Source organism: Hermetia illucens, chromosome 6, assembly GCF_905115235.1.
Source record: "Hermetia illucens chromosome 6, iHerIll2.2.curated.20191125, whole genome shotgun sequence".
Lineage (NCBI taxonomy): Eukaryota > Metazoa > Arthropoda > Insecta > Diptera > Stratiomyidae > Hermetia > Hermetia illucens.
The window spans coordinates 87,336,556-87,359,838 of NC_051854.1; the positions used below are offsets into that span (position 1 = coordinate 87,336,556).

The following is a 23,283-nucleotide window of genomic DNA, read 5'->3' on the forward strand; positions in this document are numbered from 1 at the left end:
TTAATTCTCTATTCTTGCGCTCGACCCATCTCTCAATACACGGTATCAGTGTATGGGTCCAGCGGCCTTTTTCGGAACTATCCCACCGTTGCTGCCATTTCTTGTACATGTCCTTCTTAACGGCTTTTGGGAAGCCCGCAGTCACTTCGGCGGGATTCACCCGCCTTCTCCGGTAGAGACAGTGTGTCTCATTCGCTAGAAGATCCAAGGGAATTAACCCCCGCTATGACATAAACTGCCTCACCTGATACCATCCTATATGCACTGTACACCCTCAGCGCGATAGGCCTGTATACCGAACTTACTCTTTCTTGATGCCAAGAAGATCCCGTCGAGAAGGGGTCCAACATCGAATACTGCCAGGGTATTCAGCAGCAACGAAGCTGGCTAAATTGATCTAAGTGGGACATAATTGCCTTATCGCTCGCTCGGTAAGTTAAAATGGTCGGTATGTGAAAGGTAGCAGCTGTGTCACCATAATTAGAGACTTCTCCTCAAGCTGAGTATGATCCAAATCCGCTAGGCAAGGTCAACGATGCAAAATCCCATCGTATGACAAGTATTGACGTCAAAGATTGATCGATAACCGACTCGGATAATGCTACTCGGAATTACTTGAATCGCAAAAGGATGTGAAATTGAAGACTGGATATTGAGTCCTCTTCACGGTATATTACTCAATGGATTGCTATTGGACGTTGGACGTTGAAGCATTCAAGACAACTCAAAACTTATGTTGCACTGCATAGTGTGGGATGTATTGGAGCAACGTGCAACATGTGTCCTCATTCCTCATTCTCCTTCATGAAGGCTCGAACATCGAGATTAAATATGAAGTGCCGTTCAAGGCGTCGAAGTTATCGTAAAGCCATTTGCCAGGAATCGCCCTTGTCTGGAACCTCCAATCGGAACGGAATCTAGATGATAAAACTACGATCTTTAGTACGGGAATGAGTGCTGGCGAAAATGCGAGCGCAGAGATGTTCTTCCTCTTGGCGGCTAATCTCAGAAAGTTCATTGTATAGGGACGTAAACGTTGTATTAAGGTATCTAAGCGTAGCACACTACCATTAAAGTGGACAGCTAACGACTGTACCGGCGATTGTGTGAGAGTGCCCCAGAAGCTGGACTAAACACAACCCAACCAGAGTAATTTGTCTGTGCATATGCGCAGAATTTCTTATCCACTGCAAAGTCGAACTTCACTTTGAGTCCGTAAAAATCTACTCTCAGAAGGATGTCGATGCCTGCAATATGCTCCTACTTCTATTAGTCGGTTTGCTTTGCCGGAAACGCCGGAGCGTCGTTGACAAAGGTTTATTCTGTGAGGACCCTGTCAGAAGGGGAGGGAGTTGGGTGTCCTGGTGCAAAATGAGGCCACTCAATTTGTATGACGTCGATGTTTCGCCAATCTGACCATCTCGGTTTCAGCGTTGTGTGGTTCGTCCGTGAAACCGAATTGAACACGAAGAAACGCCCGCTAGTGCGAAGGGTCCACTTCCGTTGGCGTGGTCGGGTACGCCAGCGCGAAGCCAACTTCCGTACTTAATACACCATCAATAGCTGCAGGAAAACGATCAACACGCCGACGATGCCGAAATAAGTGCCGATTGCGGCAAGGATTGTTTGTGAGTCTCTGAATGCGTCGATAGAGGCCGAACAGTGTCCTATTAGGTTTGCAGCCACTACGAAAACACCGCAAGACGAAAATTGCCAACTTCGCCCAAAGTAGGCGCCGTTACCGCCCAGAATTTCAAAATATTTTAATTTAGTTTATTTAGCTCTTAGACATTTATTAGAGATCGTGGTGCACTACTTGGCTATGTGTCCATTATCCATCACAGATACTGGATTGAACGGTTCAGCCAACACCATTTGCATTATCTTCGAGGTATTCATATCTTTACAAGCGGGCCTATATAGAGAAAACCCATGCCATTCTACATATATTTCTAAAATATATATTCAATTTTGTTAGTCTCTATTCTGGAACCCTGAGAAAAATGCAGGTGCCTTTCTCACCACCTCTCTTCTGGCGCCTGTAAATATATAATAATAATAATCGTTGGCACAACAATCCATATTGGATCAGGGCCTTGAAATGTGTTAGAGCACTTCATTCAAGACCGTTATGGTACACTACAGTACATTGTAGGAGGCAATGTGGTCAGCATTGCGCTCGCCCGAGATTATTACCCTGATTTGACTCAGGTACTCATTCACAGCTGAATCGACTGGTATCCGACGTCAAACCACGATACAAATCACACAGCCACCAGTGAAATTCAAACCGCGCCTTGTGCTCTAACCACGCAGCTATCCGGACACTACTGTGAATATATAGGTCTCATTTTCAGCGATATGAATGTCGATCCTGCATTCAGTATAAATCGTAATCGATGTATCACTGACGGTGGGGTCTTCATTGTAAGGAGGTGGGAATCTTCAAAAGACTCTGGCCTGGACACGTCAGATTGAAGAATTTTTACTCGCTCCTGACTCCGCCTGCCCCGTGAAGCCATCATAAGGTATTATCTACATCACGGGGTGGAGTCAGATCACGTTAGCTATTTTTCCACTATTTTATGCGCGACGTTTGTAATCCCAGATTTCTCACCTTTTCCGCTTTCTGCACTTTGCCCAGAATTGATGAGATGATGGAGTTGATTGCATCCCAATTCTCCTGCGATGTTAGCATCATCCTCACCGCATTTTCCGATACCACTGCTTCACCTAAAATTTCATTTAGGTTTCTCCTCTCGCCCCTGAATCTTGAACAATGAAAAAACGTGTGCTCTGAGTCCCCGGGGACTCCCTCGCAGTGTGGAATATTGTGCGAACTGCCACTTCCATGCCGCTGGAAATATTCCCTCAGACATACACGTTTCGAACAACTCAGCGCACTCGTGTCCGGCCTGGATTCCAAGGTAAGCGTAATGGCCTTATTCGGGACTCCGTCCAGGCCTGGCGTTTTATTGTCCCCTCCAGTAGTTCGTCTCTGGTGACTGGCGGAATTGCCGTCCCATGCAGAGATGGTTGGAATGTGTCAGTGCCATCCTCTTGCTGGGGGAATAACCCCTGGGTGATTTTCAGCAAGAGGGTAGAGCTCATGATCTGCGGAGTTGAACGGCCTCTGAGTCGTCCCATCACGATTCTGTAAGCACTCCCCCTTGGGTTTACGTCCGCTTCTGGCCAGAGCTCCTAAAATCATTTCCTCTTGCTACGCTGGATGGCGAGCTTGAGGGTTTTGCGGGCTGCCTTATAGGCGCGCTCTTTTTGCCCCTGACCGACTCTACCAACCACCCTCTGCATCGCTCTTCTGGCTCGGTGGCAGGCTGATCAAAGGGGAGCCAGTTCACCATTCCATCAGTAAGTTGACCTTCTACTGGGGAACAAGCACCTCCTGAGCATGGACGCGTCACATGCTTTGGCCATGCATTGGGCCACATGGACGACTCTTTCCGTAGAGGCGCCTGTTTTATCAGGTTGATCTAACCACACCGCTATGAAGGTCTCTCCTCATCCAAAGCTTTTGCACACCAGCCCGAAATCTTTCTCGGTTTCACGTATGATGGATCATTGCCCTGTGGCTCGACACATGCCTTAAAGAAGCGCAGGACTGACAAAAGTCAGGTCGACAATTGAGCCTGACGCTTCTTTCTGAAAAGTGTTCACGGCACCTTTGTCAGTCAAAACTATGTCCATCTGCATAAAAGCTTCTAATAAACTGCGGTCCCTGGCTTTTGAGCCCCAGCTACCCCACTCAAGGGCCCAAGCGTTGAAATCACCATCAATCACCTTTGAACTTCGCCCCCTTGCGTCGAGAACAAGGTTATCAACCATTTCCTCGAATTCAGACAGTGTCAAACTTGGTGGGACCTAGCAGTTGCATACATATACACCACTTATTTTTGCCCACACAAAGCCACCGGCTGCCTGACTTACAATACGTTGCATGGCCTGTTGATCGCAAGCCCATATCGCCGCTCTACCAGTCGAATCTGACCCATATGCCACTGTGACTGTTTCGGTACGGTTCACTTATGATGGCAATTTCCATCTGAAATTCGAAAGTGGTCTGCTCAAGTAAATCCTGAGCGACCCTGCAGTGAGCGCCTAATTTCCAGACATTTACCACTTCCGGCAATATGCCGGTTATCCTGTCCCTCTTTCACCTCGCACAATAAACATTTTGGGTCCCTACTGAACTTCTTGACAATATGGCACTTCTCCCCACAACTTATGAATCGATTAGGTCGATCAATGCTGCTGGTGCATACCCTCGCGAAGTGCCCAAATATGAGGCATTCAAAGCACCTCTTTAGTGAAGTTTGTTATCTTAAACGGGAGAGTTTGTTCTCTTAAACGGCCTCAGTAAGCTGGTACTCGTATTTTGGCCGTTTGAGTACCACCATTGCTTTTCGTAAACCCACAACAGACTCCTCGGTAAGTTCTTCCAACTTGAATTGCGTCTTCAGAGCAGTACAAATTTCTCTTTCGATGTCACTTCATCGAGATGTTTACATTGTATATAGGTCTCATGTTTTTGGGCGCGTACTTCGGCACTCTCCCTAAGTGAATTTCTAACTTGCGTGCGAAAGTCATCAGTTTTGCCCACGCGGGATCTTTTCAGTTCGTACATGAGATCCGCTTTCTGGGTTCTTCGGATTCTGTTCACATTTCTGTTCAGATCTTTTAGGTGGGGATTAGCTTTGACCTTTCTGAGTATCTCTGCGTAGAACAGATTGCCCTTAGTGGAGGTAACAATCACATCTGGACGAGTTCGTATTTTTGCTTTTTCTTTCGCTTCTTGCTGGTAACTTTAGTCCATCCATCGTTTTCGTTCGTCTTGGGCTCGCAACGCTGGTCGAATTTCCTGCATTCGCTGCACGCTCCTTCTGAGCTATTCGTGCTGGTTTTCAGAATGCCCTGTACGCCTTTTCAAGGTTTTGTGTAAACACAACTTTCGCGTCGAATTTAGGGGGGGGGGGGTTCTCCATACATGTGAAAAGGGGTGTACATTTTTTTTCATCAAATATAGTCATGTGGGGCATCAAATTAAAGGTTTCGGATAGTACTTTCCAAAGCTGGTTTTAGTTTTGACATTTATGGGAAAGGTGGGGAGTGCGGGGGGTGGAAAGTGATTATTTCGTTAATAGACCCATTCTCAGAAACTGCTTAACAGGAAAATCTGAAAAAAACTCAAGAGGCTGCCACTATATGGTGCTTAGGCTCCGAAATACCCTCCATACCGATACCTGTTCAAATAAAGTTAATAATAGTACATTATTATAATTATTAGTAATTGGTAGGAAAACCTCCTTAAGTTCCTTCTAGAGTCACGAAAATTTGCAGCAATATAGGCTACAGCATACAGAATAATGGTGAAAATCTGAATTTAACTAACAAAGTTATAATAGGTCATAGCTATTGCTTCTGGGCAAATTCAAGATTTTGAATGTCAATATCATCTGAAAGTGGATATTCTCACATAATATATGCATATATTACGTGCTACATACTAATGGGACAAATGCGAATTCAAATTTCTTTATAAGGGAAATACACAAAACCTTTCATACCTGAAGCGTCTAGCTTCCGGTTTCCCGACTTGTTTTCTCTTAGGCGCCTGCTGATTATTTAGAGTATCTCTTTTCACGTACTTGTTTATGTCGCCGTGATTCGATGGTAGTACGTTTAGGCGTCACTTGGGTCGCTTGTGACATAGTTGGCACAACGGGTTTCGGCGTTTCCTCTATCTACGACAGACGACTCTAATAGCCCTTACCATATTCTTTTTGGCACGATGTGCTTGTCCTTGATAAATTCGGACAGCTGAACGATTTTTGCCCCAAGCTGGGTGAAAGGTTATTCGTCCGGATTGAGACTCTGCCCTTTTTGAGCCCCGACAGGGTTAGTCCTTTTATACGCTCCTTCACCCTTGGTGTTTGTTGAGCTTGCCTGTACCTTATCCTTTACCGTTTTTGGTATTGGTGGAGATCTCATAGTTGACGAGCTTCTTTTGAACGGATCTCTTTCTTGGTTCTGGAGCACCTCCTGCTGTCGAGCATCTTGAACATATGCGGTGGGTGGTATCACAATTTTTGTCATCCAACGATCTACCTTCAGTTCATCTTTGTTTGGTCTTGCTACTGGCGTTCTCGGTAAGGTCGTATTTCGCTTGAACACCTCCTTCTGCACATTCAAATCACTTGTAGCATTATACGCCAAGGTGGCCCAGTTGTCCACCACCAAGGCACTGCGGTCGAGGGATATCGACGACCGGAAGCCGGCTTGCTTACTCACAAAAGCTGCCGATACTGGGGTTAGGAGCTCCTGCACCGCAAGTTTCCTTGGTCTGATGGTATTATGTTCTGGGTATCCTTCCCATAGCCATTTTGGTTCACCAGAGATGAGCAAACATTAGCCTATGCACAGTCAGAAAAAAAAGTGCATGAACAAATATTTACACATCAATAGGTATGCCCCTATCCGCCAACTGGGGTCGCGCCTGATCGGAGATCTGCAGCTCCTCACAGGTCTGTCCGTCACACGCATTTTTCTCGGAGACGGTTATAGCGATTGACACCAAATTTGGTGGAAAGGTGGAAACTGTAAACGCTCGCACATACATTGAGTTGCATTCTCTTACGTCGAATTTAAGGGGGGAGGGGACCCCATGCATGCAAAATGGGGGTGTAAATTGTCTTTCACCAAATATAGTCATGTGGGGTATCAAATGAAATGTTTCGATTAGTACTTTCCGAAACCGGTCTTTGTTTTGAAATTTGCTAGAAAGGTGGAGACTGCGGGGGGTGCATAGTAATCATTTCTTTAAGGGACCCATTCTCAGAAGCTACCTATCCGACAAATCACACATAACTCTGGCTGTCTGTCCGTCTAACCTGCTTGCCACACGCCCTTTCTCACAAATAGTTATACCGATGGACACCAAATTTGGTGGGAAGGTGGACGCATGCAATGAGTTACATGGTCCTATGTGGAACTTAAGGAGGTCCCCAAATATGCAAAAGAGTGCATATATAGTGATATGAGTGAATATAGTTATGTGGGATATCAAATCAAAGGTCTCGAGTAGTACTCTTCAAATCGGGTCTTAGGTTTTAAGCCTATTGCGAAATGCGGGAGTGCGGGGGCCATTAAAGGGTCACTGAAATTAAGGAGTCGTTATCTGAAACTACCCACGAGAAAAAAAAGTGAAAAAAAAAATCATAGGCGCCGAAATACCCTCCTTACCGATATCTGCTGATATAAGGTTAATAATGTTAATTAATATTATTATATTATATTTTTAAAATTTATTGCGAACGGTATAGATTTTAATATGGGAAGTTCGGTGCAAATCTTACTATTACTAACAAAGTTGCAGCAGGTCAAAATTTCCCCTTTTGGGTCAAATTGGTGCTCTCTAAGAAATAAAATGTCAACACCACATCGAATTGAATATCGGATACGTTCAACGTATATACACTACAAGCTATGTATGAATGAGACCATTGTGCAGCCAAAGATTAAAGACCTCACCATTATGATTTGCTCCTTAGTCCTGTTTTTGAATTAGTGTAGTATCCAGTGCGAATCACACTTAAAAATTGCCTGAGCCCTATCGCCCCATGCTTGCTCCGAAACTTTGTTTTATAAATTTAATCAATTTTTTATAAATATCTGCTACAGTATTGTCGCTGGGTGTACATATTATCAGTGACCTATTTTAAAATGGTTTTTACCTGAAAATATTCGCGCTTTGATAGCGAATGCACTCAATCATTAATCGTTATTTTGACACACTCTTATCACATGTGCTCCATGTATGATATTTTCCTGATTCTGTTATCAAAGCTTCGCGGAAAAAAAGGTGACTTTTTTCTCGCGCTCGCCTGATTTGTGACTACAATTTCGATAAAGAAATTTTCAATCTCCAGCAACCTAAGAAATCTGGTCCACTTCTATCTTTGTTTACAAATCTCTGGTTTCGCTATCAAAGAATCAAGCCCCGAACTTCCTGCAATTTGAGAGCTGTTTCCGCAGCGGATTCAGTGAGCAACGTGCCAATTACGGGATATGTAATATCGATTACTCACAGTCAGATTCAGATACTGGCGTAAATAACTTACTACTCAACAATAGATATCTGTCGACTTCAGGCCCCTCTACACACTCGGCGATATTCCAAGAGTACATTCATACTATGCCGTAGAGGAGAGGCGCGTTATGGGAAACAATCCACGCCGGGTTAGGGTGTCAGCTTTAGAAAAATTGTTCGTTGCTTTAGTTTTTCTCAGCACATGTTCGAGGTTGTATCTAAATTCGTGTATTGTATGTATCTATTTACTGTATGCGTTCTTTTAGCGGAGATTCGTCGCGTTGCGTGAAAGGGATCTGTACTTGTGCTCACTGAACATTCTTCTCGACTACGTTTGCTAGTGGCACCGAATTTCAGCTGAGACGTAGCGTGAAATTTTGTTTGGTTCTGCGCATAACTGTTATTTGTAAGGTTATACACCGTCATTCATACTATCTATTCGCTGAGTACGTGTAATCACGCTAGATTTATTCGTGGCCGTGTGGGTATTTTCTTGAAAAGTAAATCACGTCTAATTCGCATACTATCGAAATCGATACCGGCTTAAGGAGTTGGATATTTCGCGTTTGAAAATTTTGCGCGCGTATTGTGAACTGGCTGGTGATTCAGGGCTACGACACCGGAGGCTAGTGGGAGCGTGAGTAATACCGTATGGTGTAGTGTGAAAGTACAGTGTAATTTCTTCCTTAAAAATCGTCTTACCTATGTGGTCCTTAAATTAAAAATTTGTGCTCCCCGTTTTATCCGAAGTTCGGCGTTGATTCTTGTGTCTCTAGTGAAGGAGTTTTCGTGAACCAAAAGTGCTCATAGTGTCCCCTGTCTAGTGAATTCATTTCGAATTGGATACTCAAGCCCCAAGTTTACGAGTTCACAAGAATATGGTGAAAATTTTTGGACTGCCTCTTGGCCATACCAGTAGCAGTCCTTCTGCAACCACAGCATCCGGAGCATCAACCGCAGCACCGATAATTCGTCAGCTCTATGCCTTACTGTTTGTCTGTGTTGCCAATGCCTTCGTAGTGCGAGCCTCAGCTGGTCAATCCAATGCAACACCAACGGCGGCAGTGACACCTTCGCAAACACCGCAAACGCCTACAGCACCGGTGACAATTAGCAACTACCCCGCTGGGACATTTGGCGCCAAGTTATTGGATACCTTGAACTTCTTGAATGTTTCCGGAAAAGCGGGAACTGCTCTTGGACTAAGTAAGATATTTCTAGATGATGTTTGATGAATAAATGAAAATTAATTATAAGCACACTTGAGATACATTTATTTATTAATAAAGGACGTAGATTCGTCTATTCTGGACCTTATAGTTAGTCGCCTTACGCAGCCTTTTTGAGATGAGATTGAAAAACCTCCAAGCATTTTGGTTCTTATTTCTCCATAACCACCCTGAATTGCCCCATTCTTGTTGATCGTCATCGTCGCTATTGAAACTCTATTTCGAGCGTTGGCCTTCAGGATGTCCTTCCTTCATGTATCTCGATTGATCGATTGCGTCCTATAGTTTCGAAAAACTAGCAGTGATTCGTTGTTTTCGTCAACAGAGTCTGCCCAGCGCTTGCGAGGTTTTCCCACCGGTTTTTGTCCTTCTCTTCTCCCTTCAAATATTCTTCTGGGCATCCGAGTATCGTCCATACATTTAACGTGGTCAACCCATGGTAGTTTCTGAAATTTGATTATTTTGGAGAATTCAGGGTTGTTAAATATGTGATGCAACTTATGGTTATCTGATTCACCAGTGGTCGTTCTCTCGTTCAACTTCGATATTCCATAGGACCCCTCCTCTCGAAGGTATTAGCTAGTTTTCCGGCACTTTGTGTTAGGGTTCATGTTTGACATCTTGCCTCTAATTGCGAACCAAATTTAACATTTTATTTTGTCAACCTCTTTTCAATCAGTGGTCGGTTCCAATTATATAGTTCAACATGACGTGACTTAAAATCTTCCAGCAAGAGAGGATCCATCGCAATTCATGCGTTGAGTATTCTGAGAAACAGATCCGGTGAATAATTCCTTGCTTCAGCACCACTCCTGGAAACATATCGATGAACGGAAGGGTTGAAGACTGTATTGACCGCTGCGAGTGATAACGGGCGTAACGCCTTCGAATTCCGATATCGAGCGAAATCCCGGGAAATTGAGCGTAGTTTAGAATTGATAGACAAGTAACTTCCTCCAAACTACAAATGTTAAGTCTTCGCATTGTCGTTCGTCCTGCCACTCTCTAGGGTTCTGAGTGTTGGCCGACTATAAAAGACAATGAACGGGGTCTGCGATAATGGAGACGAAGATATTACGTTGAACTAGTGGCGTCACACGTTTTGATCACATCCGAAATGAGGATATCCGCGATCGTTATGGGTTTGCACCGATCGTGGAAAAGTTGCGTAAGAGGCGTTTTCGATGGTATGGTCACGCAATTCGTGCTAACGAGAATTCACTTGCCAAGATTGGTTTAAACATCGAAGTCGACGGTAAACGACCAAAAGACAGGCCGGAACGACGGTGGCTTGATACGTTGGACGGGGATTTAAAAGCCTCGAGATTGCACCCAGATCAGGCATTCGATAGAGCCAAATAGCGAAACCGATCACGACGAGCCGACCCCGCTTGTGAACGGGACAAAGGCTGAAGAAATAGAAGATGTAGATATTTATTTCAGGAGTAACTTACCCCCTTCTTCAGCGCAAAGCTACCTAGCTAAGCTACCTAGGTAGATTTGTACTAATGAAGGGGTAAGTTTCTCCCGGAATATATATCTACATCGAACACTTAAAATTTGTAGTTTGGAGGAAGCTGCTTCTCTATCAATCCTAGACTAGACTACAAATAGTAGACAATATCTAATCTCTTGAGCGTAGTGTGCGCAATGACAAAAGAGGATTTGCTATTGCTATTGTATTGGTCAGAAAAGAGGAACTTGCCGCGGAATGCAATGATTTCGGAAGTGTAAACCGCTTCACAAAGAAACTTGAGTCTGATCGCGAATCATCCACAATAACGAGCTGGCGGAGAGGTAGAAAGAATACTTTACTATGGCTTTTAACCGTATCACATTCGATGAGGTTCCCCTCTTGTGCGGATATGGAGTGCTCCTCCAAGCAGAAGAAAAACCGAGCCGCTTGGTTTAACGATCTCCTTGCAGAATTGTTCATCGCTCCACCTACAGTTACTAGCAAATCTACTATTTCTACTCCTACGGAAATCTTGAGAAGAAGGGCATGATTGCTAACATTTTAAAGAAGGGTAACCGCTTTGAGTGTGGCAATTGGAGGGGTGTCCGCATACTCTCGGCCGTCAGAAAGAAATCAAAGAACATTTCGAAAGGTCAATCGGCAGAGAGCAGAGTTTCCTCTCCGGAGCTTCCTACATTGACCACATGAAAACCCTTCGGATCATTCTAGAACAGTGCGCGGAATTCTTCATCGATTCGAGCCTGACCAGGGAGTGTATCTGGTGTGCTCTATGGAGGAGCAGAGTTCTGGAGAAACTAATAATCATTATCAAGGTGTACAATGTCACGTTCGACATCGAGGTAAAATCTCAAAAGGTTTTGATATCCAAACTGGAATCCGGGTTAGGTCGTGTTATCGATATTATTTCTTCTTCTTATCGGTGACGTTCTTCATGCTGCCTTCTCCAGAGGCCATGGAGGAGTTGAATGAACTGTGACATCTTTCCTCAAACCCCTCGACTACGCCGATTACATCTGTTTACGCCGGGTCATGGACCTTCGCAAACGGCCAATTTGAAAAGAGAGGCAGATAGAGTTGAGCTGAAGATAAATTCTAACGAAACCAAGGTTCTCGGACTGGTAGGGTAACATATTCGTCCCATCTGCACTGTGACGTACCGTCGGCATGCACTAGCTTGATGCTATTACAAACGAAGAGCATAGTCGATATACAGGTCTGGCACACATACGCGATATGATGGGAAGACGGAAGTGGCAGCGGTTAGGTCACACATTATGCAGTGAAATCCACTCTCCCAAGATGGCCACCGAGTGGGTCGTCATAAGGGCACTTGGCGCAAAACAGTAGAGTAGGTATGCGCTCAACTAAGGAATTCGAATATTGCATATAACCGAGAGCGATGGCGCTTAGGAGTGGTTGACTGGCTGTACCCCATCAGGGGGTAAATGACAACCATACACATTAGACTTGGGTATGGGGCCCTGCAGTCTTGTTTTTTATGGGTCTCTCCACGTGACTACAGCAGGAAGAGTGCAGAATTTTACGTCGCTTTGGGATTTCATGCTTACCCTACAGTAATTCCCCCCTTCTACAGACGGAAGTTGTAAAATCAATCTAACTTTGTTGAAAGTCTCTATTCTTGGTCTTCTCAGAAAGTTCTGAGCTTGTGGGCTACCACTCTTTCCCCTACCTTTCTTGACTGGTCTACTAGCAGTTTTAAGTGTTCATCATTGAACAGAAGTATGTCAAATCCATCGACATTAACCAAATTCCTTTGGCAAATTTGCCTACGTTAACCTGTCCAATGCTTTAGGTGCTCACAACATACCAGATGGGTAGGTTTGTTTAGTGGAGGGAGCCAAAGTTTCAAGCACTCAGACCTTTGTTAGGCCCATTGTACTATCCCCGTTGGTAACCTTTTTAACGGTCTCTCACCTACAGCGTTCGCAGGCTATCGCGAATCTGAGAACATCCTCCAGAGAAAGAAAATGCGCAGACTCTTTATTGCAGACAACATTACCAAAGTATCTTCGTCTGAGGTCTGAAGAGGTCGACCAGCTGCATATGAAGTGCAGGGCCGTCTCTTCCTCTTCCTTACCTTAACTGCATACCACCCAGACCACTACTCCAATCTTTTTTCTGTGGTCATTTAGGAAGCAGTGTCCCGTTAAAAGCCTTGCTAGGGTTTTCATGTTCCACTTCTTAAGCAACAACAAAAATGTCGCTCTAGCCGGCCCGAGTTCATTAACAAAGATTTTCATCGGACGCTAGGAACTCAAATTTGTCCATCCGGCTGCGTGAATCCTTGTCATTTCCCCCTCCAGAATGGATTTGAGCTTTTACTCTAGCGTAATTTCCAAATAATTGACTTCTATTTCTTATTTAACTTCCATGCTGGCAGGAACGACTGTTAAGTAGCCAAACTTAACCTTCCATATAAATGCTACTATAGCATTTTTGGTTGGAATGAGGTTGGACCTCTGGCTCTCTTATGGATAAAGGAATTCTTATTTTAGGCATTCTGGGGTGTTGTCGAGAACACTTCCGATATACACAAACGCAGACATAGCTATTTTTTGCTATCCCTGCTTCCTCGAATCTTGTTGTACTCGTTGACATCGCAGCCGAAAAAAAGTGGTAGCGCCCTACTTTTGTAGTACTTTACCAGTCTAACGACTTTTCCCCGGTGAAAGCCTAATGTTGCTTCCTGGGAAGTAGCCTGACGCCACAACTACTTCCCGAGTTCTCCGTCATCCACTGCTACCGTGAGCAGTTTTCTTTTGTCCTTTGTCTTGTTTCTGGACACTTTCCACAGCCAAAGCGGCCACCTTTGTAGCTTTGGGTATATCATCAAAAATTCTGCTCCCTTCCAGTCTGCTATTTCAGGGAGTATGGTCCTAACCCATTTCGTGTTTCTCTCCGTCGCGCAGTTGACCTGCATCAGACCTGGTCGGAAGTGTGTACCCGATGATAAAGTTTTTGCTTATTTCCAAGAATATCTAAGTGAATACCTTTGTCACCATAGTTTTGTTACCCCTTAATTTCGTCGCTAGCACATTTGAGGTTTCCTCATTTCCGCGTTAGGATTGGGATTTCTTGGGACCACTCGCTTTTTGCATCTATTTTGAGTCTTCCCTCAGATACCGCAGTCACGATTTGACTTTTGCGATTCTGAACACTGTTATCTTTCTAATCTCTTGTTGGTCCCTGTCTTCTGATCACGGAGTTTTGTTGATTTGGTATTCATGGCCAGCTAATGTTGAGCTTAACTCCTCTGCCAGATTTGAAACTGTTCCCTTCTCGGATATTATCACCTGGGTATCGATATAACTAAGATGTGCCTCTACCAGTTGTTGCTTGTTTGTTATTTCTATTGTTTTCAAGATTCATTTTAATCCCAGGAGTATGAGGATTTAAAGTTCCGCCGTGACTTATTCCTCAATAGGAATATAAGGTCAAACTTACCAACTGAGGTGCTCAAGTATCAGTGGGACTCCGTTCGAATACAGTTAGTTACTCTCGATTGCAAGCTATCCAAGATATTATGTCACTGACCAATTTAGATCCGTGCCGTGCTGTTTTGTTAATAGTAGGATTACTTCATACCATATGTGGTTTTCACCATCAACGGACGGTTTTGATAGAGGCTTGGCTCCCGGATCGAAAATCGATAATGAGCAAATCAAATGGAGATCTAAACTTCGCTCATTGCTCCCAAATGAACCGAAGGTGTTAATGTGGAAACCAGCCTGCTCTCTGCTAATTACGCCTTCGAGCTATTCCTTGATACGTTCCATAAATACTGATAGCAGGCCGGCAATAACACCAGATGCAGGGATAAACAACTCTGCGTGGAGATCGTCGAGCTCAGCGGCTCTACTCCATTTGGGCTCATTGATGGCCGAGATGATTTCTTCTCTACGTGGAGGAATAGGTCGTACCTGCATTTTATGATGGTTAGTCATTTTATCCACAAGAGGCGAAACTTCACCGGAGGTATTACTTCCGTGGTGACCTGCCTTTGTCACTCTTCATCATGGATGTGGAGTCGACTGTTAGCGCTTTCTAGAGGTTATCGAAAAATTTGCGACCACATCTAAGTTATTTCATCATAAGGTGTATACGTACTTCTGAAATCATTACTATCCCCCCCCCCCCCCAGCTCCTGCTTCCCTGAGCAGCGTAATAATAAATTTCCCTTTGTCGCAGCGCACACTACGTTGGACTTCTCAGGATTTAGTGCAGTATCGGACAGGTATCAGTCTCTTAAGTTCTGAATGGAGCATCTAAAAAAAGCGATATTGAAACATATTTCAATAAAGTCTAGTCAGATACGCCTTTACTTATAAATAAAAACTTAGGTCAATATTGAATCAGTGCGTTACGAAATGCGTTGGTCCGTCATCACATACCTAACCTGGATTAGCTTCTTCTTTTTCTTCAGCTTTTCTTCCGTTTAGAAGCGGGTTCGGTTCGCCTTGATCGGTTGCGCCATTTTGCTCAGTCGTAGGTCATGGACCAACGAAGGTGGACCTTTACAAGGGCAAAGTTGAGGGCTGATGGCCTCCAAAGATAGGCCAGTACCCCATGGTGTGATGATGTCAACGGCGACTAGTGGGAAACAAGTTGTCCTTGTCGCCACTGGGCTACTGAGACATGGGCGGTTGTGGTCAAGAGCCGTAATAAGAAGTCATCGCCCCAGGAAGTCACCCAAGTAGTAATGCGCAAGCTAGAGCCTGCACTGTGAATCAGAGTCCCCATGATTAACACACTGAAATCTGGTGGCGGGTAGCTCCTTGGGTGTATGTCAACTGATTTCGCTATCGGTTACGGTGATCATGTTCCCCATGGCTTACTTACAAAGATACAGATCCGTCGCCTAGGGATGAATCAATGTCAATCAATGTCGTCAATGCGAAATTGATTTGCATGTTTATGTCAACCAATTTAGGCAAGGTTTATCGTCTTATAAGGTATATATAAGGATAGGAGTAATTCTCGGTCGTACCGAGGCCATAGCTTTTCTCCCAGCCCTTGTCAAGCTCTTGAGGAGTATTATGGCCCATCTGGCGTCGGACAGGAAGTATAGCTTCTGAGCGGGAAGGCCAACCGGCGACGCCTTAATGCATGTGAAGAACTTTGTTGATCGTTGTGTTAGCTAATACGTTCTTGAAATCTTTGTGGATTTCAAAGGTGTATTTAATTACTTGAGTTGTCATCTGTGTTGTCGACACATCGCGCTGGGGAATTAGCTCTGTAGCGGAGTTACTTGTTTGGTGTCACGAAATTTAAACACTTGTATGCTAATAACAATGTCATCATAATATATTCTAACTTCCAATATTGTTCAATTCGTTAACATTACATTTCTTTCTCTCCGGTCGACGACGTGACTCGACTCTTTTGACACAAAACTGTCATTCCTGACATTTTATTCGTCCCAGTCTCATGTCAGTCCGTCAGCTGTTTTTGCGGCCATTGACTGCAGAAGTGGAGGCGAATTCATGCATTCGAGGTGTGAATGGGTTCTTAGCAGGAGAGCTAGAACTATAGATGTGGGACTCTTTCTTGCATATTCTACGTACGGTCGCCTTTGTTATATATGAGTTTGCGATAACGGTGGCAACTGTTGCACGCTGTCGGTCGTGTCGTGTCTACCTATGTGTCGCACATGCGGCGTGGCGTTTCTCTTCTGGCGGAAACTTAACTCCAGTCAGGGTTGTGTTCTGAGGACTGATGTCATGCTCTCTGTGTCTGTCCATCTTACTTTACACGGGCGTGAACGGTAGTGAACGGTATCTCTGATTTTAACCAGTGCCTTGCTAGCAGTGATACCTTTTGATGCGCTAATGCATATGCGCGTGCTGCCTTCCGATAAAAGAGGGGGTTCCGCGACGTTGTTTCGTCTGCAATATTGGCGAATGGTCATAGTGGCCATGGTGGACAGCCACCAGCCTCGTGTGTGCTTCGCGTTGTCTCGGTTTCGTTACAAATTTCAGAGGGCAATCAGACCTGAGTCCGCAAGGGTCTCATCTGAAGTGGCTCCTGGCACGAAGGTTCATCGGAGGTTATCGGGTACCATTGGAACCGGGATGACGCTGTGAGAGGATTTGTTCCAAGAGAATTCCTGGAGGACGTGCTCTCAGCCCGGTTATTTGAAGTTGGCTCCCTTGTCGGAGTTTCATGGTGGCTATAATTGTGCCCATATCGCGGCCAGGGTGCCTCGTGCGCTCAAGCGTCGACTCGCACTATACAACTTGGCCACCGTATCCTTTAGTTGCGACAGAGGGGTTATATAGGCCTCCCAACCACCCGGTATAGAGCAGTACCGCTATGCCAATCATGGCGTGACTTTAATTGCGGTCTCCAAATCAATCCGTATCCGAGGAGGATTATGGGATTATGCTAACATTCTAGGTACTCACGCGCTCTCTCTTCCCAGGATCGGCGCAACTCGATATCGATTACGGATATCCTCATTTTGGATCATGGCCTATTACATCACTTGTTCAAGGCAACATTTTCGTCTTCGCTATCGCGAGGTGTCCTTTATTTTTTTGATAGTAGAAGGCGACAGGGCGGCCTATGTTGTTGTAAATTTTTGATTTGGGAGGTTCGTTGATGCGCCAATCGCGAAGGACCAAAACTATGTTTTATTTAGATTTAGGAGCTAGCTAGGAAAATATCATCTGCATAAAACAGTATGTAGGGTACTGGACATTGGATGTCCTGTGTGACAAGCCGATACGGTCTGTTCAGAGTTCTTCAATGATTTGACATAAGATAAAGTTTGGTGGGGAGCTTTATTACGGATCCACTATATTATGACTAGCAGCTGTCGCGTTGGTTACCACAGGCACGTTATTATCGCGTTATCATTCACTTAATTGGATTTCAATTGATATAGATTTGCAGTTCAAATTTACTACCGTTCTTCCAGCTAATGATATTTCCAAATCCAATCTCATGAAGAGTGAACATAGTTATAATAACTGGAGCCTTCTCCAATCTTATCTTATCTTACTTGATTTGAATGAAAAGACAATTTGAAAGTGCACACGAGCCACTGGTAGAATAATGTTGATTAATCTATGAATATCACAATGTCATTATCAAGGGAAGTATCACACTTCTACGCATTGAAAGGGCACTTGACCTGATTCTCACTCAACAATTTGCGTCAGGAGATGATAATAATCTCTGCTTTGCGATAAATTGTGAAGCTTCATCGATTACTCAGTTTCTCCTAATGCCCTTGGCTTCTGTCAATCTCCTCTCAATTTTGTACGTAGAGATGCGTTGTAGCTGTATACGGGTGCAAAGCGCCATATTTCAGTTAAATTCTTAGCAAAGGAAATTGGGAAATTGGGAAAAGGGTTGTTCTGAATTTTAATTGTGACTATTTCCCAGGAATAGCTAGCTGAGTGAAAAAGTGTCCTTTACTATTTGGAAAAATTTCTGTACCCTGGATTTTGATTAGCTATTCGCCTTATGAGACGTTCTTTAGACAGAAATTATCTGCGAGGAGTACGATAGTCGGCACAGCATTACTCAAATTACAGCCCTTGAATGCGTATGGTGAGATAACGGCCATGAGGGGTCCAGAACATTGGAAGAGATATTGGGAGAACTGAAACGAGTTTTTCCAGCGCCTCCGCCTATTCGTGTCGTCCTACATCTGTTTTGGCGAAAGATATGAAGTTATCCTGAAATGTAAAGAAATCTGTGTGGCGATATATGCACACCCAGGTCTTCTACAGCAGGAATTTTCAAAATGCACTGGCATGGGCACATCCATGTGTGGGATTTTTATTCACTAAACCCACTCCCACTTCCCTTCTGTCCCGTGGAACTTACTTTAGCTAGGTTTTCTTTCTTCTGTCCACGGCGTTGGTAACCGTGCCATCCTGAGCTCTTCCACTTTTTTAAGTCGCCTCTGGATTGCCGCGATCATGGAGTTGATCGCATCCCATTCCTCCTGTTCTGCTAGCATTCTTCGGACAAAGTTTTTTGGTAACAGTACTTCACCCAGAATTCTCTCTAAGTCCCTTCTTCTTTTCCATGAATCTCGGGTTTTGTCGGGTATTTGAAAAACACGTGGTTGGGGTCTACCGGGACTCTTTGGACAATGATATGGAGTGTCAAATTCAAATCTGTACAGGTAATGATGATATCCTCCATGGCCGCTGAAAAATTGGGTAAGATTATAATTGATCTCCCCGTGCTTTCTCTCCAGCCAGTCCCTGATGTCATGCATCCATCTGTGAGCCCACCGCTGCTCTAATTTATGGGCGGCAGAATCTGGTGGCCATCCTCCTGTAGACTCATAGATCTCCTAGACACCATGAGTAATCTATCATACATAAATTGCTCCCGGTTGTTGAGAGCCGAGGAGGCCTTGCGGATGGGCAGTATAGGTTCCGTAAAGCCAGATTAACCACCGATGCTATCGAATTGGTTATACCGATGATGGACCCCAGCAGCATGCTGTCCTCGCGGGTGGGCCGCAGGGCTCCATACTGGGTGCACTACTGTGGAATATTATGTACCATGGTGTAAGTACATGTTTGGTTTCCGGAGGAGGCCACGGTAACGGATTATGACGACAACGTAGCACGTACTCATGCGAAACAATTAATACTGTAAAAGCTTGGTTGGAGAGAGCTAGACTAGCTAGCTAGCTAGCTAGCGGAGAAAAAGATGGAAGCGGTTCTTATCACCAAGAAGAATTGGAAATCAGATCGTCACTTCCAACCGGGCCATCAAGTAGACAGTGGGAGAGCTGACAGATACAAAAGTCAGTTTTGAGCAGCACATAGAAAAGGCATCAACTATTAGTTTAGCCCTATTATTTGCTTATAACCAGGATTGTGAGTACCATCATGCTAGATGCAGTGCCAGTTTGGGGAACAACGCTGTATCTCGTTTCTAGCGTATATAAACTGACCACGATCTACAAAAAACAGAACTAAGGGTATATTTTGCATTCACAGTCGCAGACGATACGACATTCGGCATCATGGGAATCGTGCCGTTTGGCATCATGGCAACATGGTATAACGTCAAGTCAATCTCTCCTCTATTACAGGCGAAAAGCCCCGAAAGAAAGAAATCTACAAGTAAATTGGAGCAGCGGTGGGCTCACAGATGGATGCATGACATCGGGGACTGGCTGGAGAGAAAGCAAATATCCCGACAGACATGCACGCTTCGGCCAACTAAGCGGACAAGTCCAGTTTAAATTTCACAGCGAGCGTAAGGGCCCTATTCAGTATTTTGCTCAGGCCCCGAGCTTTGTTGTCATTTATTCTTCTTCAGATCTCCAACAGCTCGTCTGTGATTGCTACAGCAATTGCTGTCACCGTCAGAGATTGCTCGGGGAAAGCCTTTCATGATTGTTAGCAAGAGGCTGGGTACGTGGTCAGTGTGGATGGCCAAACTCTGAATCGTCCCATCATAATTCTATAGACGCACGAATGCGTATCTGCGTCACTTGCTTTGGCGATGCATTGTGTGACATAGAGAGCTCTATCCGCGGGGTCGACGGCCTTAGTAAGCTGTTCTAACCAACCTTCCTCAAAGGTTTGCTAATTCAATGCTTTGGTAGACCAGACATGATGTCCTTCTCGCTTTGAATCGAATGTTTCCCTGCCATGTGGTTCCCCCATATTGGGTGAAATATCCTACTGCACGTTAAACAAAGAAGACTACTCCAGGAGATTCAATTCCCAGCACATTTTTAAAAATTTTCTGGAGACGGGAAAGTCTTGCAGTATTTCGACTGCGACGGGAGTTGCGAACATATTGTGGAGCAGCAATTCTGCAGGAAGTGCAGGGTTCAAAAGAACAATTCTGTGAACTGAGCAGATGTTACATCGTTAACATTCCACTTCGGACTATCGAAAGGCTCGGACGCATGCGACCATATGCAAATTCTTTCTTGATGACTGAAAGAGTTATTATTTTTGGGAGATTCTGCGTCCCTCTTTGTGAATAACAAGTTCCCTTTTGTCATGGCGTAGGCAACTTATTTAACGCGATTTATTTCGATGATGGTAATAGAACCTTCAGTTCCTTAGGACTAAAACTTCTTGCTATAGGTATGGGCTTCCATGCATGAATGGAAAATATGTGGCGATGTGTACGCAAAAGACCAGCTCACTTCATCATTACTTCAATTTTGGTAACTATGCATAATTCGATTCCGAGAAAGCTTTCGGTAGCGGGAACAGGGAGTGTACCTGCAGTGCAGGAGAAACATTCCAGAGAAGTGGTTAAGGACTTGCATGTGAAATTTGTTCCACAATAGTATAAATTTGCCCTTCACTCTCATGAAACGCATGGACAAGTACTCTGGAATTTGGACCGGACAAACACTGCGGCGTTTGACCACTCGCCTTGAAGAGACTTGGACAACACGAGATGTTTCCTCTGGAGCAGCCGTTCTGCTGAGCATATCACTGCTGTTGGCCAAGATATCGAAGAGGAGCCCGGAACGTCCACCAGATGATATGCTACATGCCACGCGGTTCCTAGGTAGAATTTTGGTGGAAGATTTAAAGATGTTCTCTTACAAAGTATCAGCTGTTAGCTATTGACCGCGAAACGCATCTAACCTACCTTCAAGCCATTCTGAATCCCAACAAAGAGTTGGGCGATTTTTCATCGAAAATTATCATGAGCGATGCATCATCGGCTCATTTCCATCTTAGTCTTTACGTGAATAAACAAAGTAATCGTTTCTGGGGCACGGAAAATCCGCGTATTACCCACAGAACACAACAGAATGGTGCAACGGCGCAAACTGCTCGAACCATAACTGATAATCTGAAGGAAGCAATCCCGGGCCGCTTAATCCCTCGTTTTGGTGATTTGTACTGACTGTTTAACCATTCCAGGCTTCTTTTTATGGAGTTTTTAATGTCGCGGTCCTCTGGTTGATATTGACAAACTAATGCTCGCTAACAAGCGAGGTGTATCGTCTTTATTGAATTAGCCGAAGGAAAAAGATTGAAGATGTTCCATCGGTGAGCATAGCCTTGACCCTTGGGGAAGGTTTTCCTGGATATGCAAAGTAAACGAAGTCACGACATTGTCGGCACTAAGGTGAATGGAGAACCAATGTTCACATGGCACCTTCGGTGTCTCCTAGTCATCACGCTGAAGGGGAGCTTTACGTCTTGCAGATTTGCAAAGCTCTCTGGTCGACCATCCCCTCTCATGTCCAGTATTTGTATGAGCGTTGTTTATGGGAAGGTTATTTTCCTGTTGTCTGGAAGATTGCCAAGGCTGTCACAACTCTTCTTCCGGCCTTAGGACTATGGTGCAGCAACTAGGGGAAAATATCCCACCTGGCGTAGTAAAGACAGCATCGTCTCCGAACTGGCACTGGCACTTTCTGATTGTGGTCAGCAAATCAATCCATGCCCGAAAAGGATCGTAGGATTATGCACTCACGTTAAACCGCCAGGACCTTCATGACATTCCATGATAATGGGTTTTAAAAGAGAGTACGTTGTAAGCGATGTAGAGATTATTCCTCCGGCTAAATATAAACAGAATGATAAAACGCAAAACCCGATATTCAAGATTCTTCAAAAGTATACGCTCTCTGGACACCTCCAGCTGGTTCGCTTGAGCCATATCAATTCCATCACATTAGTGTCACACGCAATAACGCACGAGTATCATTTCTGCTCTCGTCATAAACCCTTCATTACATTTTTTCGCAAACAATCTAAAAGACAAGATCTAGTGAGTAATTTATGCAACCACTGGAAGTTAACGTCCTTGTCTAGTGGTAAGTGACGCGACAAGTTTTTTTACGCTACATATGCGGGCATCCAATATAGATTTATTCATACACAATATTATTTTGGTCCACCGAGGCTGGTTCAATTTGAAAATGTCGTCTGACGCGCATACGAATGGCTTGGATGTCGGATGCTGCCAATGGTTGGGTTAGTGACGATAGACTGCCATACAATGGGACACCAGATGAATCTAGACCTGACTAAATTTAGAGCCACTGCGCTGTTGCTGCTTCTGCGCGAAGAGATTGGATGAGGCGACTAATTAAATTGAAACGAAGAGTGTTACGCAGACCAACCAATTTGGCTTTCCAATTGCTACTGGCTTTGATCAAAAGAAATTTATCATATTTCGTTATGGATAATTATAATGTTTTCAGTAATTCTATCGTAACAGCCATGCATTCCGCGGTTTGGTATCTAGGTTTTCAGTTTATTTAAGCAACGCGATAGTGATGGAATTTAAACTTAGAAAGTTTCCATTATATAATTGTGTTAGTCAAATGGGGTTTTCTTTTATTTAATCCGAAATTTCCGGCAGGTTCGCTACCTAAACTGGATCCAGAAAAAGTTGCTTTAATTAGAATGACACTAAGATAAGATTGCAACTTCTGAAGTAGCTGCATAACTATAACAAAATATTTCTCCACGAAAATGCAGCAT

The 23,283-nt window shown here is 44.3% G+C and overlaps 1 protein-coding gene across 4 annotated transcripts in view; it reads left to right on the forward strand.

Moving 5' to 3' along the window:
* The first annotated feature begins 8,253 nt into the window (after positions 1–8,253).
* Positions 8,254–23,283, forward strand: part of LOC119660330 (very low-density lipoprotein receptor-like) — a 492,367-nt gene continuing 477,337 nt past the window's right edge. Inside the window, exon 1 of one of the 4 annotated variants that reach the window (XM_038068812.1) lies at positions 8,254–9,310. In XM_038068812.1, coding sequence (XP_037924740.1) covers positions 8,983–9,310 — 328 coding nt within the window. In that variant the 5' untranslated portion in view covers positions 8,254–8,982. The remainder of the gene's footprint in view (positions 9,311–23,283) is intronic. The other 3 variants (XM_038068807.1, XM_038068808.1, XM_038068809.1) reach the window with 3 other exon arrangements.